Source organism: Arvicanthis niloticus, chromosome 15, assembly GCF_011762505.2.
Source record: "Arvicanthis niloticus isolate mArvNil1 chromosome 15, mArvNil1.pat.X, whole genome shotgun sequence".
Classification (NCBI taxonomy): domain Eukaryota; kingdom Metazoa; phylum Chordata; class Mammalia; order Rodentia; family Muridae; genus Arvicanthis; species Arvicanthis niloticus.
The window spans coordinates 54,007,808-54,024,812 of NC_047672.1; the positions used below are offsets into that span (position 1 = coordinate 54,007,808).

The 17,005-nt window shown below is 42.0% G+C and overlaps 1 protein-coding gene across 1 annotated transcript in view; it reads left to right on the forward strand.

Annotated features, from left to right (window-relative positions):
• Positions 1-17,005, forward strand: part of Slc25a13 (solute carrier family 25 member 13) — a 169,821-nt gene that overhangs the window by 27,761 nt on the left and 125,055 nt on the right. Inside the window, exon 3 of the mRNA XM_034519298.2 lies at positions 5,247-5,389. Coding sequence (XP_034375189.1) covers positions 5,247-5,389 — 143 coding nt within the window. The remainder of the gene's footprint in view (positions 1-5,246; positions 5,390-17,005) is intronic.

The following is a 17,005-nucleotide window of genomic DNA, read 5'->3' on the forward strand; positions in this document are numbered from 1 at the left end:
TTTTAAGAGAAATTCTTAGATGTAGCTAGCTCATGGTGGGCTACAGGTTTTGGTTATCCTTGACTCTGTATTTTGAGTTGGAATGTGGAAGTGTATTTCTCACATTTACGCTACCAGGTTTTTTTTTGTTTGTTTTTTTTTTTTTTTTGTAAAAAAAACACCCCCCTTTTTCTGGTTAATTGAAAAATTGTTATTTAAAATTTTTATGTTTAATAGAAATATGTTAAAATTAAAGCTTCGGGATTCTGAGGTTTTAAATTTTTTATTGTGACAATTTCACACAGAAATAAGATTATAAAGCAAATATGTACATAATTAGCCCTTAATTTAACTGAATATTTGCCATATTGGTTTGTAAATTTTCACATATATTCTGCTTATTTCTTTGTTCAGCATTCACTGTAATTCACCTTAGGTGCTGTAACACGCATCTTCAGTTACATTTAAAATTTAAATGATTCAAATTTAAAGTTAAAATTACAATGTTAAAAATTCCCAGTTTACATTGTGGCCCCAATAAGATAATCAGCGATTCATGATAACAGACAATATTGACTTTCAGTGCTTTTATTCCCTGTTTGGTGTTATTCCGTCCTTAGAACAAGAAATCAAGGTAAAGGCTAGGCTAGCGTGTGACAGGACCTGGTGTGCACAGAGCGTCTCTAGCTGAAAGGGTTTCCAGGAGAATTTGCCTTTCAGCTCCAGGGTGTGAATGACTCCTGGCAGACAGGAGTGGCCAGATGATAAAGGTTCTGATCCAGATCACCATTCACAGGCTTTTATTAAAATAACTAGTGGGGAGCAAACTAGATAAGACTCTGGTCCTAGTGGAATAGACACTGCAAGGACAGGTTCCTTTTCTGGGTCTGTCTGTTGCTATCCTCATTCAGTGCTACCACAGCTGATGAGATACAGGATCATTTAAAGAATTAGAAAAGCCTTCTGAGGGATATCCTAGCTATTCTAGAGCTGTGGCAGCTGGAAGAGTCTCTTCCCTAGCAGTGACCCTTGTTCCTTGCTTCAAGGACAACCAAGCTGCCTTTGTCAACACCCCTACTTTATGCTTTTATCAGAGTTGACCTCTGTCTGTGAAAAAGAGATAACCTTTGATGTATTTACTTGAACCCCAAAGTGGGTCATTCCTCCTTTGGCAGACTAGCTTGTTCTAAACTAAGCAAAACTATATTCTGCATCCAAATTAACATGTCATTTAAGAGATGACCTCTTTATCACTTCTTAACAAGTGAGGGCAATAAAAATCCCTCAATGATAATGTGACCGTTGGCCTAAGTCTGGTCAGAGATCATAAGCATACATTGCCATGGTTATTTACAGAGTGGGTGTTTCAGCCCATGGCACCAGCACCCAGTAATTCCTTACTCCCTGTACTAGTCAGTCACCACTGCCTCCAAAGCTAACTGGGGTTGAATTCTCTCACAACACCTTAGTTCAGTCCTTTATTTCATTCCATGGTGGGTGAGTGTAGTTAGTCCTGCGTTGTGTGTTCTCTCTGTAACTTCTTGCACCACTGCGTGCTGAGATGCAAGCCTGCATCAGCACAGGTCAACTCTTCCACCGACTTCTACCTCCAACTCTGATTTTATGTAGATTCATCTGTGTCGAGTTAGTTTATTGCCACACTGTATTTTTTCGTGTGACTATATGACAGTCAGTTAAGTATCTAATCATTGAGTAATCTCTGGCCTGTTGCTTTTTTTTTTTTTTTAAAGCATTTTTGTCATCCTAAGAATAGTTCCTGTGAATATTTTAATTTTTTTGGTATTATGTCCCATATACATTTTGTTGGAGATTTCCTTATGATTGAAATTGCTAAGTCCAAGGTTATGTTAGACACATTATAGTAGAATTGCTTAGCAGTTTTCTAAAATGGTTTGTCAATTTATTCATATATATATATATATATATATATACACATACATGTATATGCATGTATACACATATATACATATATATACACAAGTATTTTTTTAAATTTATTCATTTTTGTGTGCATTGGCGTTTTACATGCATGTATGTCTGTGATTCTCTGAATTTGACTTACAGAGAGTTGTGAGCTGACATGTAGGTTCTGGGAACTGAACCTGGGTCCTGTGAAAGAGCAGCCAGTGCTTCTGACCGCCGGGCCATCTTACCAGCTCTGTCAGTTTATTGATACACTACCAGCATGTGGGAACGTTCCTCATTTTTGCCAACTTTTATTATCCCTCATTATCTTGAGAGTGAGTGTGTGGTTCCTCAGAGCTTGAGCTTGCATTTCCAGGGACAATTGCGTTTTTTTGGTCCACAACTTGACAATGACTCCCAAGGTCATCTGGTGAGAATTCAAAGGATAATCATCGGGCCAAGAAAAAAGTAATACAGCCTTCTGAACCTTTCATTCATCCCGAAAAGTATTTCTCTCACAGTTCACGGCCAGTCTGCAGTCTGGGAATCTGAGGAAACTGCAGTGAGAGAGAACACAGCCAAAAAAGTCCTGTCTTGACAGGACCCTCTCTTACGGTTGTAGCATGTAAGAGTCATTGTTATCTTGCAAGGACAGACAGGTTAACAAGATAGGCTGGTCTTGGACCATCTCCCACTGATCAGAACTGCCGATCCATGACACAATCTTGGTGCGGTGCCCAGCAGCTCCAGAGAGTACATTCTGGCCCCAGGAAGCCATTCCAACCTCTGAGACCTGAAGGTGCAGGTAGAGTCTGCTTCTCACTGTTTTCCCTGGTGATCATCTGATAATTTATTAGTGAAAAACCTGGATCCTAAAGAGCCAAGCGAGGCGGGTGGGTGTGTAGATGTGGCTTATGAGCCTGGAACAGCCAGTAGATTGACTGGAAGAAGTCAGAATATTCTCATGTCAGAACACACACAGAAGCAGCGCTTTGGTATCCTGGAGTCTAATGAGAAGTGCAGATCTGGTCAAAAGTCGGGAGAGAAACTGTGTTGGTTTTTGTTCTTGAGATGAGAACGGACTGCATTTCTCAGGTCAGGAAAGCAGTGGAAGGATTTGCAAAGGCGGAAAAAAAGCCCTCTAGACTCTATTACATAAAAATGTCAAACTGGAAAAGTATTTGAAACAAATGTGACCCCAGAAGGGGCGGGAGCGCGTTGTCGCGCTGTAGGTGGCAGAGCGATTGGTACAATCGGTTCTGGAGAACAGCGTGATAATAAGGGACAACTGCCTGAGGGTTCCTGTCCTTTAACTCAACAATTTCTTCTTTCGGGGAAGTCTGGTTTTTGAAAATAGGAATTGGGACAAATGTTATATATAAGAACGGCTATCTTAGGTTTTTCTTACAAAATAACCCAGACTGGAAATAATCTAAATGTGTACCAGCAGGAGAAAAGTTAAATTGTGTTCTAAGGTAAATTAATCACTATCATAGGGAAACCGCAGTATAACTAACCATGGGATTGCTATCATTAGTGGTGACATGCCACTTCCATTTCAAGCTTGTTTGTCCTCATTTAGGGAAAAAAAAATGATTTCTGTACATCCTCTGCAAAGTGAAGTAAATGGTAGCATTGGTGTGCGCTCTCTTTTTTGTTCTGTTATCTGCGAGACATACTTAGAAGTTAGCATCCTAGCATTTTGTCATGGCTTCCCTTAGGCAGTGCCAGGGACCAGGTTGCTAGTGATGAAAGAAAACCCCTCATTACATCCTCGACCTGGTCTGATAACAACAGCAGATGTCACTCAGTGAAACAGAGGATTAAAGAAAAGAATTAGAAAAGCAAAACCATGGACCAGTAGAGTGGCTCAGCAAGTAAAGGTGCTTGCAGCTAAGTCACAGCCTGAGTTTTATCTGCCAATTCACGTGTTGGAAAGGAGACAACCGACTTCCACGAGTTGTCCTCCAACCTCCAGATGAGTGCTGTGGCATGTGCATGTACATAGATGCATACATACATATATATAATAAAAAATCAAAATCAAAAGTGTGCTTATTACGTTCTGGGCATTGTTCATAGTGTATTTTATTATTGTCTCATTTGCTTCATGCATCGGCCAAATGGGGCTGGGAATATTATTATACTCATTCTGCACACGAAACATCAGAGCCCAAAAACTTTCATTCAACTCTCAAGACTTTCAGGTGGTACCAAGTACAGCCAAAGCCCTCAAGCCCACAAAGCCTGGTATTGCTCCTCATTACACCATGCCCCTCATCCCCTGATGCTGGTGTGATTCTCGTCACCTAGTGACCCCCATCCTCAGGTTTCTTATCCTCCTCTCTTTTATCTTGGGAATCAGGAGGTCTGCTTCTCTTCATCAAGGAGGCCATATTCCCATGTTTATTTGCAGCATTTCTCACGAGCTGGGTGTCCCCAGAAACAAGACACAGCCAGGTCCTTCTTGCCTAAGGTGGACTGAGGCCTAGTGAGTTCCTGTGTGGAGCTGAGAGGACATTGACTAGGACAGCAATTTAAACCTGCTTCCAACATCACAGAGGGTGCTGGTGGCTCCAGCAGCTCGTCAGCCCAGTTTGTCTTCTTTTCTCAGGGACTCTAAGCATTTGAGTGAGTTATTTGAGCAGCTGTGGACTTGAGAATTGGGTAGCATCTGACCCCAAGCCATCTGGGGCTCTACCAAGATGGTGGGAGGAGAAATGTCTATAAAGTGCTTGTGGGAATCAAAATAAAGAAACTATATTTGACTGGCTAAAATAGAAAACAAGAGTTAGAGGTCTCTTTGATGGCTTCAGGTTGGCTGAACATCAGTTTGTTCCACTCTTTAAGTTGGATTGGGCTTTGTTACACAGGAATGCAAAGCCTAGGCGCTGACCTTCACTGCAGGCTTTATGGAAGGATATTTAATACTTCACGGTTGATCTCACGTTAGAAAGGACACATCCTTAAGCATAGTGTGAATGCCTGTAATCGTATTGGGGGATTGAGGTAGGTAGAGGGATTGAGTTTGAGGCCACCTGGGCTTTCTAGTGAGACCCCTGTAGGGCATTATTTTATGTTTGCAAGTAACTTTCCATTTCTTCAAGACATGACAGTGAAAACTGGTATCAGATATTGTCACATGTCTCCCAAAAGCCATTGTTGAGAGCTTCTGATGAGCATAAAATTTGACTATATAATTTTTTTCTTTAAAGTGACTGATGGTAACCATCTTTCAAAGATGTTTCTAGTCTGTGTGATTTTTATCTTTTGAAAGGTTTCATATGTTTAAGAATCAGAGATACTAAATAACGTTCCTTACCTCTTCACTCTTTCAACAGTATGCGAGCATTGAAAGAAATGGTGAATTTTTTATGTCTCCTCATGACTTTGTCACTCGGTATTTGAATATCTTTGGAGAAAGCCAGCCCAACCCGAAGACTGTGGAACTTTTAAGTGGTGTAGTGGATCAGACCAAAGATGGGTATGTGTACTCCTAAATACCTTCCTTCTGGTCAAACCAGCTTTTTTTTTGCTTAATGATAAAGAAGTCACTAAATGTATGTACCCTTTATATGTCCAAAACTGTTTTTTTCTACCTATTAATCCATCATTTTAGAAATGACATTTCAATATTTCCTCAAGAAATGTTCCAGAGTTGTGGACTCTGTTTGTAAGACTTGTTTATAGCTCGATGAGGTTGTCATACCCAATGGGGTGTTGTAAGACCTAGGAGTGTATATGTGTATGTTTGTATATTTCAAAATAGCTGTAAAATTATGAATTTCAACATGACTCTATGGACATATAATTGTCCCTTTGTCTACATTGTTTTTAAATTTTCATGCATGGTTAGATGGTATGAAAATGAGAGACAGAAAATTCTGATGATTCCAAGTCTCCAAGGAAGGCCTCTGCCTGGCTGGAGTTGAGTCTCTACTGCATAGAACCAAGCAGGCAGTTTATAGGGCACCCTTTGCCTTGTCCCCATGACTAGTTTCCTCTGTGTTTACTCTAGAGTTGGTAAATCTTGCTTTATTTGGATAATCTTGGGGACTGGTGTAATTAAGCATTTTGAGATAAAAAAGTTGTCTTGTGTTATCTGGGTGGACCTAAATTCCATTAAGAGTGTCTTTGATGATGGAGGTGGAGGAAGATGTGACACAGGGACCAGGTGTCATATGACTACAGAGGCTGGAGTCCAAGTGGTACACTCACAATGGAGTGCCGGCAGCCACCCAAGTCTGTGTGAACCTCAGATGGAGTTCCCATAGAGCCTCTAGAGAGAGGATCTGGATGGCCTTGCTGACACCTTCATTTAGGGCTTCTGGGTGTCTCAACTACAATATATAGTCTTGCGGTATTATCCTTAGTGTTCAAATTTGTAGTAAAGTTTATTCTATTTATTATTATTTTTTTTGAGACAGGATTTCTCTGTGTAGCCCTGGCTGATTGGAATTCACCCTATAGACCAGGCTTGCCTGGATCTCAGAGATCCTCCTGCTTCTGCCTCCTGAGTGCTGGGTTAATTAATTTATTTTTAATTGATAAAGACTATTATCATTTACAACATATTTTGAAATACACATTTGTTGTAGAAAATGGACTAATCTACCTAGCTGACATATCTATTACACTATGTGCATATTTTGTTTTATATTCAGAACATTTAAATCTTCCTTAGCAAGTTTCAACTATAAGTGTGGTTTTCTTAACCACAACACCACATTCCCCAAGACTGTCTTTCGAAACTCTTTTGTTCTTTGAACAGCATCACCTCACCTCCCCCATGCCAGCCTGTGTATTCACCATTCCGCTCTCTGCTTTTGTGGACTCTGAATTTCTTTAGATTCTGCTTATAGGTCAGAACATGTATCCTTTGTTTTTCTATGCCTGGCTTATTTCACTTAACATAAAGTTTTCTGGGTGCATATGCGTCATCACATGTGACAGAATTTTATTTCTAAAGGCTGAGTATTATACTGTTTTTATTAGGTGTCCATAGCACATTCTTAATTTACTCATGTATGGATACCTGCTTGAGTTGACATCATCATCTTGGCTACTGTGGTGAGCCTGGGAGGGCAGGCATTTTTTTTTTTTTTAATACATTGATTGTTTTCTGTGTTATAATTGACTGTAATAGTTCTTTTCTCTGGGCAATTAGAAAGCTCATAGTTGTATAGAAATTTTATTGCTCAGCAACCAGTTTTATCTATGAAAAACAGCCATTTCTTTTCCCATTGGTACCTTTGGTCTTATCCAGAGATTTACTAGGCAGTGACACGCAGCAGTAACTGCCTGTCCTACTTGGGGTTGGACCCTGTACTTCGGAGTTAAATACCTGTGTTCAGCATGACCTCCTCATCTGAAAGTCTCCAGCTTGCTGGAGCTCACTTGTATCTAAGCTAGAGGTTCATGAGCTTATGACTTGGTTGCCCCTGGGTGCCAGGAGCTTTTCCCTGGTCTCTCTGTCCAGCAGCCATGTAGTGGCTCTATTTGTCACTTACATGACTAAGTAGAGAATGACATGGTGTATGCAAGGAAGAGGACAGTGTGGTTTGTGGGAGAAACATGAATTTGCCATCTCAGATCCTCTGCTCTTGCCTTGACATGTTTCATTTGATGGATTAAGTCATGTTATTCTACTGTACATATCTTCTCATAATGCATCTGATTTTAATCACATGCGTGCCCAACATGCATAGGCATAAGATGGTAAATAGGGGATTCTAAAAGTTCACTTGAGGACAGAGTATTACCTTACTGCTTATGCTCCACAAACCAGTCTAGGCTAGATCAGACTTTCCATTCTTTTATGTGGATACACTAGGGATATATTTGAGTAGAAACTGTCTAGGTTTCTATTATTGACTATTTATAGGGGAGGAGAAACTTACTCCATTATTCTGAGAAGGGTATGGCTGGCCTGCAGGTGGGGCTCCAAGGTTGCTAGGTGCATTGTTCAATGAGAGGTGTGTGTGTGCCCAGTACATGAAGGAAAAGGAGCTGTCTGCTGTGTGCACTATTAGAAGAGAAGGGTGTTCACAAGTCAAATTAAATAGGGGATGATTTGCTTGCCTGCCTCAGATTGGTTTGCTTTGCTTTGGCTTTTGAGTCAGTCTTGCTAGTCCAATTTGGCTGAAATACTCTATGCAGTTCAGCTTCTCCTCCTCCTCTTCTTCCTCTTCCTCCTCCTCATCTTCATCTCCTCTTCTTTCTCTTCATCTTCTTCATCCTCTTTCTCCTCTTCCTTCTCCTCCTGTTTCTCCTCTTCTTCCTCTCCTTCTTATTCGTTTTTTTGGAGACAGGTCTTCTCTGTGTAGCCTTGGCTGGCCTGGCAGGCTCTGTAGACCAGGTTGACCTCAAACTCAGAGATATGTCATTGCCTCTCAAGTGCCGGGATTAAAGGCATGTAACGCCACTGCCTGGCCCAATTTAGAGCCTCTAAAGATGGGTTTAATCAATGTGTGAAGTTAGTCTGAGAAACACAAGCAAATGCATGTGAAGTGATGGAAGAGATTAACCTGGATTACCCCTGTGGGCTCTAAATTCCATTGTTGGAGCCTTTAAACAAACATTTTTTTTTAAAGATATATTTTATGTGTATGGGTGTTCTGCTGAATTTATGTATGTGCACAATGTTCATGCTTGCTGCCCAAGGAAGTCAGAAGAGGAAAACACTCTGAAAGTGTTAGGAGCTGAACTGGAGACCTTTGCAAAAGCAACAAGTACTCTTAGCTGCTAAGATAACTTTCCAGTCCCATCAGGGTCTTTCTAAAGAGAAAGAGGGTTATTAGTTAGAGCACAAGAAGAGACCTGGATAAGAGACAATGGTATGAGAGACAGTAAGTAGAAGCTTCATTCCCACTGAGAGGTTGGTGAAGACATCTCATGAGTGACATGTGGGCTGTAGGAACTGGGGTCAGGAACCAAGGACAGAACATTTAGGGCAGAAAGAACAGGTTCTGGAGAAGCCCTACATTCCGAGATTTGAGTCTAGCATGTCTAGGTCTAGAAATGCAGGGCTTGGTGGGAAAGATAGGCCATGTGTAGACCATGTAAGGGCTCATACTTAAGGGGGAGGATGAGAATGTTTATCTTAAGCTGTGGAGAGCCACCCAAGGCTGGTTTGAATTTGACAGGGTTTCCTGTGGGACAGCATAATCCCTATTGATATTCTTTGTTGTGTTTAGGGTTTCTTTTATTCTACTGTCTTAATCAATTTAAAGATGGATTTAATCAATTTATTAAGGTCCTTGAGGGAGAGGAAGAGAGATTTTGAATGCCTGGAAGCTTCTGGTTTGAGGGCTTCCTGAGTGAGGGGGCTTGCCTTCTATCTGAGGAGAAAGAAGAGATGGGTTTCAGGATTTCTCAGGGCCCAGACCCACTTACAAAGCCATGTAACTAAGCAGTGTGAATGTTCTCCTGGCTGTTAATTGTACATGGCTTCTGGTATGCCTTTTAGATTTGGTGGTGACTGTAGCTTTGAATTCAGCTTTTAAGTAATTAACTGTGCTCTGTCTATCTAAATACAATTTTCATATAAAGCTCATACCACTTATCTACTAAGAACTAGGTGGAAGTCTCATGCTAGTCCATGTGATCTTTGCCAAACACATTTCTGTTTGTTTTTAATGATTCTCATGCTCAGAAGAGCAAGCTAAGACCAAAGAAACTCCGTGACTAAGTGGGGCTAGGATAAGCTGGGGTTGTTGAGTTCTCTGGCTGCCTGCAACAGTTACTGAGCCCTGTCTTTCAAGCTCCTGTGGCTGGAATATCTCATTGGCCTCCTAGGTTCAAATATAAGTTTTCCATAGACAGTTGTCTCCCTATGGACATGGTGGATTAGTTTCAGGACCCTCACAGGATCAATTTCTGTGCTTCTTACATCTGACCTACCATGTTTTCCACTGTGCTTTAAATCATAATTAGATGACTTTCTTCTTCTTCTTCTTTTTTTTTTTTGGTTTTTCGAGACAGGGTTTCTCTGTGTAGTCCTGGCTGTCCTGGAACTCACTTTGTAGACCAGGCTGGCCTCCAACTCAGAAATCCACCTGCCTCTGCCTCCCAAGTGCTGGGATTAAAGGCGTGTGCCACCACTGCCCGGCATCAGATAAGAATGTGCCTGCTTGGTACAGATCCATTTCTTTTTCTGAGTGTTTTCTGGCTGTAGGTGGTTAAATGTTTAAATTTGGGGGGTGGGGGAATGGACCATGGACACAGCACATGCTTCCCACCTTGGGTATAGAACTCTTTTCACTCTGTGAAGATGTGCATTCTGTGAAGATAGACTTGGGAAGGGGAGTGTCAGAGCTGACAGGTACAGGGTACCACCTTGTCAGCCCCCACCCGGCTGTATTGATCAGAGAGGATAATCACCACACAGAAATAAATCCTTTCTCTTCAGAGAACAAAGACAGGCCTGGGATAGGCCTGCTGCCTGAGGATTATAGGGTGCCAAGGAAAAAGGAGAAGACAAGGTTTTTAGACATGTGGCCTTGTAATAGAGTGTTCTGGTTTTTTTGTTTTTTGTTTTTTTTTTTTTCTGCGTTCACTGCTTCATAGCATGGAAACTACAGCCCTTCAAATCCTTCCCAGGATGAAGGAGGATGTAATAGTGTCAATGATAAAATCATTTTTATATACCTGTTTTCACTTTGTGAGGCTGTGGTGAAGAAATCCAGGCCTTGGCCACATGCTGGGAGTTAATGAGGTTTACAATTGGCAGTGCTTAAAGAGCATTAGGGTAATGTATTTAAACATCAGCTGTTCACAGGCTGAGCTGCTGTTGTTCGAGGTGTACGCCCCGTCAGCAGAGGAGGCCTTTCTCTTGGCTAATGAGCAAAGTTTACCACCGAGTTACGGTGGACGTGCATGTCAGATATACACCTGAAATTCATAATCTACAGAATTAACCAGAGGTGTCTCTTTAATTAAAAAGGAAAAAAAAAAAAAAAAAAAAAAAACCTTGCTGATAATCAACACCAGCCAAAGCAAGGAGCTTAAATGTTCTTCGTAGTCATTAGACTCCCAAATTAATCTACCAAAACAAAAGGCCTCATTAACCGCTCTCATTGAGTCGGGGTTATTTTCTTTCTCTTTCTGCGGATGTCTGATTAACCCTCTTTCTCTTTGCATTACTCACTGCGCGTTTAATATTTGATGTCTGAAATCATAGGAGGGGGGGTGTATGCAATGTGGTGGCTAGACGCTGTCTACGGAGGAGTAAATTCAAAAGAATTTTTAAAAAGGTTGGTATTATGTTGCTGATGCATTTGAAAAATCTTTAGGGATGTCAGATGCCTGGGTTGTATTTTTCTTTTTAATTCCAGAAAGGGTTGATTAGCGACTAGGTACTGATTTCACATCTCATTCATATGTACCTACACCCCTGCCCCCCTCCACTTCCTCTTCCGCTCCAAGCCCCCTTTGAGAGAGTTTTGTTGAAAGGACAAGAAATGGACGTAAAGGGAGGGGGAAAGGAAGGTCACAGGAGTTTCTTTTGCACATAGACTGCGAACAGAAGGCGTGCTGCTGGACAGGACTCTCTGGAAGGTGGAGAAAACCCATCCTGTAGGCAGGAAAAGGAAGACAGTTGGCTCTAGACTAAGAGATTTGCTTCTTGTAATAACATGGGGAGTTCTAGAACAGCCGTGTTCACAGTGTGCTCAGTGGACCCCTGGAAGCCCAATGACCTTTTCAGGAGCCCGGGAAGTCAGAACTGTTCCTGAGCAGATATGGAAGTGCAGCCTACTCTTATTACAGCCGTGACGTTTGAGCAGGTGTCTTTAAGACTGAAGATGGTGAAATTGCTGGCTTTGCCACCAGTTGGTGTCCCCAGATTCCTGCCGAAACCTGACCCCAACAACTATGAATTTAAGAGGTGGGGCTTTGGCTAAGTCACCAGGGATATGACTCCTGGATTGGGTTAGTGATCTTATAAAAAAAAAAAAAGACTTGAAAGAACCTGTCCACTCCTCCCACCATGAAGAGAAGGTACCGACCGTCTGTGTGGAAGAGGTCTCTACTAGACACTAGATCTACTGGCGTCCTTAATCTTCCAGAATTGTGAGCAAAATGTTTCTGTTGTTTAGTAATCTGAATGAAGTACGACAGATGCCAAGCCAGTGAGTTGTCATTGTCTTCTTAACCACATAGTAACAACAAAAATAGTACTTTTGCTTCAGAAGGTTTATGACGTATACTGACTTCCTAAATTCTCTAACATACACTGGGTGACCAAGTGAGAAGTACACATAAGAATTTACGTATTTATACTTCGATAGTTAAGAGAAAATGATTGGTTGAGTTAATAGCTGAATTAATATTTTTATAAATTTTTTTTACCCCAAGAATGAATTATTTAAAATAATTAAAATTTTTTTTCTTTTTCTTTTTTTGTGACGGATTCCTGAGAGTAAAGATTTTTCTAACGTTACTGGCAATAACATTAATGAAAGTAGCGTTTTAAGTGTGGTAATGAGACATCCGCAATGTTTGGGCTATCTACGTAACTTCAGGGACAGTATTTTCAGTTTACCAAGACCTGTTCTAAAAGAATCGCAGAGACACAAAGGATCCGCTCAAGCAGCACAGCACACACGAGTTTTAAAGTAACAGTGGAGAAAGGGCCACACAGCTTCAACTAACCCTTAGCAAACCTTTGCTTGTTGGTGTTGATGTTACTGTAAAGAATGACATCCCAGGTTTCTGAAAGGGCCATTAAAGCCCAACTTTCTTCTCTTACTGTGAATCCATAGGACCCTGTAGTCTTTCATATTCATCAGAACAGCTTGTCTCTACAGATTGAATGCAGTGGTTTTCTACTGAGACCTTAAAAGAGTTTTTGGATATAAATATACTTTTTCACTAAATCTTCTGTTTAAAAACAGATAGCTTTCAAACAAATATATTACTGTTTTATAAATTTCTTTAATGGAGTAATATACACACTTCAAACTTCTCAGTTTTAATTTCTAATAGTATGGCAGATAGATATAGATCCTTATAAATAAAAGCTTTGTGCGATCTAAGTAATTTCTAGGCTGCTGAGTTGTCCCAGGACAGATGTGATGATTGCTGACCTGGGGGTGCATGGGGCACAGAAAGAAGGTAGAGACTAGAGGGCTGGACTGCAGACCTGCTGGGTAGATTTAGAAACAAGTTTTCTTCAGATTTCATTGATTTTTTTTTTTTTTTTTTGGTCCTGGAAATCTATGAGTGGAAGGTATAGGTTGAAGTATCGGCTTTTTATGGAGAGAATAACACTCTAGAGTCGTCTTGACTGTGATGAGTGGATAAGGGAACTGCAAGACTGGGCAGAACCTATCTGAGGGCGCAGCTGGCACTAACATAAAATCGAACATGAGACTATTGAGTGTATGTACTGAGAAGACCAGTGAGTCAGTGTACTGAGACCAGTTAGTGTATGTACTGAGACCAGTTAGTGTATGTACTGAGACCAGTGAGTGTGTGTACTGAGACCAGTGCATATATGTACTAGCTGCCTTTTTTCATCACTGGGACAGAAGCAGTTTACTTCTTCTGAGAGGAAGTGAAAGGTCCAGGACTCCCCAGAAGGGGGGCCCACTTGAGTCACAGGATGGCACGCCCCCAAAGGACACACAAGAGACCGTCTTGCTGTAAAGCACATGAGGTGGTTTATTAAATCAGAGCTCTGGGCCAGCCCATATCCCCATATCTCACATAGGAGATAGAGGGACTGACCCCGTGGCTCAGGGGTCTAGCGCTTATATATATATGGGCGGGGTGGGGAAAAAGCGAACTTTTGCGCGGGCGCACAGGATTGGTTGTTTTACTTTTTTGAACACTAGCAGGCCGTATCATGAGGGCAGGGTGTAGTTCCTCCCTTGGCCAGTCAGTTTCTGGGATGTTCTTAACAGGCCTTTGTCTTGTAACTCCCCCTCCTCTGTAACTAATTAGATGGGCCCAAACCTGCTGGCAGGCACTTTTAACTATTTAGGTTAGAGAAAGGGCCCTGTTATTATTATTAGTTTCGGCCTATTTAAAAAATTCCCTTTTAGAAGGAAGACAGAAGGAAGGACTTACTTTTCTGATAGTGTCTGTCATCTGTGGTGGCATGAGCTGGAGGCATAGCTAGATCACACGTTGATGGGTCAGCATACGGAAAGATGAAAGAGGCTCAGAAGTGTATGCACCTTCAAGGTCTGCCCCAGTGACTCAAGCTAGGTAGTCAGTGCCCACCCCAAAGGTTCCATGACCTTCCCAAAGAGCGCCCCCTTCAGCTGGTGACCAAGTGTTTAAACACATAAGCCTGTGAGAATCATTCTACCTTCAAACAATACAGCAGTACTATATGTTTCCCTAAAATTCAGCTGTTCTAGCCCTGGCATGGGTTTAGGTGTAGCAAGGATTGAAGTTATAAAGAATCCAGAGCATAGGACATTTCATACAGGTATGGGACACATAAGGAACAATTTTAATATAGTACATATTTTCATTTTTTAGGGGGGGTACTACTGGGCATTGGCACAGGGCCTTGTGGATACTAAACAAACACTCTATCACTGTGCCACACTCCCAGTTAGATTTATTTTCTGTAGAGGGGTGAAGTGAATGGTGGGGTCAGAGCACTAGAGGAGATACGAAAGTATAGGCCTAATGAATTACATTGTTCAGTGCGGATGGACGCCGCTGAAGTTGGGGCACTGAGGGAGAGAGCAAGGAAACAAAGAGACAGTGCTTGCAAAGCAGGAAGCAGAACATTGAGATTAAGGAGTTACTGGTACTGTTAAAAGCCTAGTTCTGACCATGGAGTGGGCAGCTAAGAAGGGGGCGAAAGAGATCCTAGCAAAAGCGACGTCAGTGTGACTCGGAGGGCTTTGGTGTGGGAAGTGTCTGGGCTTTAAAGTATCAATAATGCATTGCAACTATTTTGATTCAAAAGGTAAATATATTAAAATTTTTGAGGACTCAGGTTGCAGCGGAGGTGGAGTCAGTGCCAGCCTGGTGCCTAAAAAGATGGGTGAGGTGGGAAACTGAGGCTGGTGCCGAGAGCCACAGTGTGATGTGGAGATTCCTCCGGGCCGCACATACTGGAATCTGCAACACAAAATTCTAACAGAAGGGCAAGCAAATGTAACCACTGTTATATAAAGCTAGTAATGATCTGTTTCTCTGCCGTTGGCAGCATTAGAGCAGGATGTGACAGTTGCTTCATTAAAAATGACCTTCGCTAAGGTTGTGAGGAGTTCCTGGAGCAAACTGTCCTAGTTTGCATGTGCCCACCAAAGCTCATGTGTGTTGGAAATGTCTACCCAAGGCCACAGTGCTGAGGGGCGGGATCTTGAAGCATGGAACTCTATGGAGTTGGCTACTGATGAGAGCTAGCATGAGGGTGTTTTTTAAAAAATGATGAGGCTGGCCTTCCCCTCCTCGTTGGTGTGATGGCTTCTCCTGTATCAGAACACAGCAAGAAGCCCTTAACAGGCACCAGTGCTGTGATCTGGAGTGCCCCCTCCTCCTGTCCCCAGCCTTCAGCACTGGAAGTGCAAATCTGCTGTTTATAGATGGCCCAGTGCCACAGCAGCACAAAAGATAGAAACCACCAGGGGATTTAGGGCTTATTAACTTTCCCTCTGGTTCATGAGTCACCTCCCAGAATAAACTGTTCATGTCAGGCTCTAGTAAAGCTGTTGGGACTAAGACCTGAGCTGTGATCTGATACAATAGTTTTAGAGCTATCAGCTTTGAGTGGGAAAAAAAAATTGCAAGAGATGAAAGTTCTTCCTGCCTCAGCCTCCCAGGTGTTGGGGTTTTAGGAGTATATCTCTCTGCCTAGCCTTTTAATTTTTTTCATGAGCAGTTGTACAGAAATTTAGCTGGCAAGTAGGTTCCCGTTAACTTGGAATGTCTTACGACCTTTTCAGTGAGTGGGTGGAGGTGCGTTTTCAGTTCACATTAATATTTCCAACTCACAGATAAGTTAAATTGATACACTAAATTCAAACTCCTTTTATCTCTTTGCTTTTCTGTTTGTCTCTTTTTTTCATTCAAAATCCTGGTGGCCGGCAGCCTACACGTAACTGCATCTTTGTATTATGCAGATGTTCAAAATAACTACACCTGTGTTGCTTCTAACTGTTGCGGCCCTCTCCACTCCACGCTTGGCGGCCACTGTTTCCTGGCCCAAGCTGCTGCTTCGGTCTAGCGAGAGAGAGAGAGAGAGAGAGAGAGAGAGAGAGAGAGAGAGAGAGAGAGAGAGAGAGAGAGGAGATAAAGGGGAAGAGACTCGAAGAATGAAGACAAGACAGAGGTTCTGATCAAGTCTCATTTACTGAAGGGAAATCTGGGGTATTTATAGGCTTTTGCCACGTGCCTTGTAGGCGAGTGGATATCACATGCCTTACAGGTGTTGATATGACGTAAGCCTTACAGGCGTGGATACCACGTGCACCTTATAGGCATGTATGGCATGGATAGCACGTGGACAGCACGTGAACTGCATGCCTTGCAGGCGTGGCTACCACGTGCGCCTTACAGGCATGTATGGTGTGGATAGCATGTGGATAGCATGTGAACCGCATGCCTTGCAGCTGGGGGCAGTAAACAGCAAAACAAAATATGTGGGATATCAGAGTGTGCTTCAGCTGTTGTAGGCTGTTGAAAAACAAGTCTCATGTCAGGGTATATGGCTCAAGATGGCTGCAAAGCTGATAGCCGCTTTCTGCTAAAAGTCGGCTCCTAACATCTAACAATTAGATATTGAATGAAGATTAAGATTTCTCTTCAGCTGTTTGTGCTTATACTGTAGTCCATAAAATATACACAGTTAAAGCATTGTGTCCTAGAGCATTTGAAATAAGCCATAATAATAATCCAATAATGCTCTGTGTGGTTTTGCCACTGAGTTGATGGTTAAGTTCATTTGTTTCAGTTTGTTTTCAATTTTTAGACATTTTTTTCTTGTGTGTGGGGGACTTTGGACTTAATTGCATTTTGCATATGTAAAACATATGGCCCCAAAGTTCAGACTGTGACATAGAAGGAATGTCTGCTGTGCAGCCTGACTCACTCACATCTGTTCTCCGCTGTGTGCCTTCCTTTCTGGAGTCAG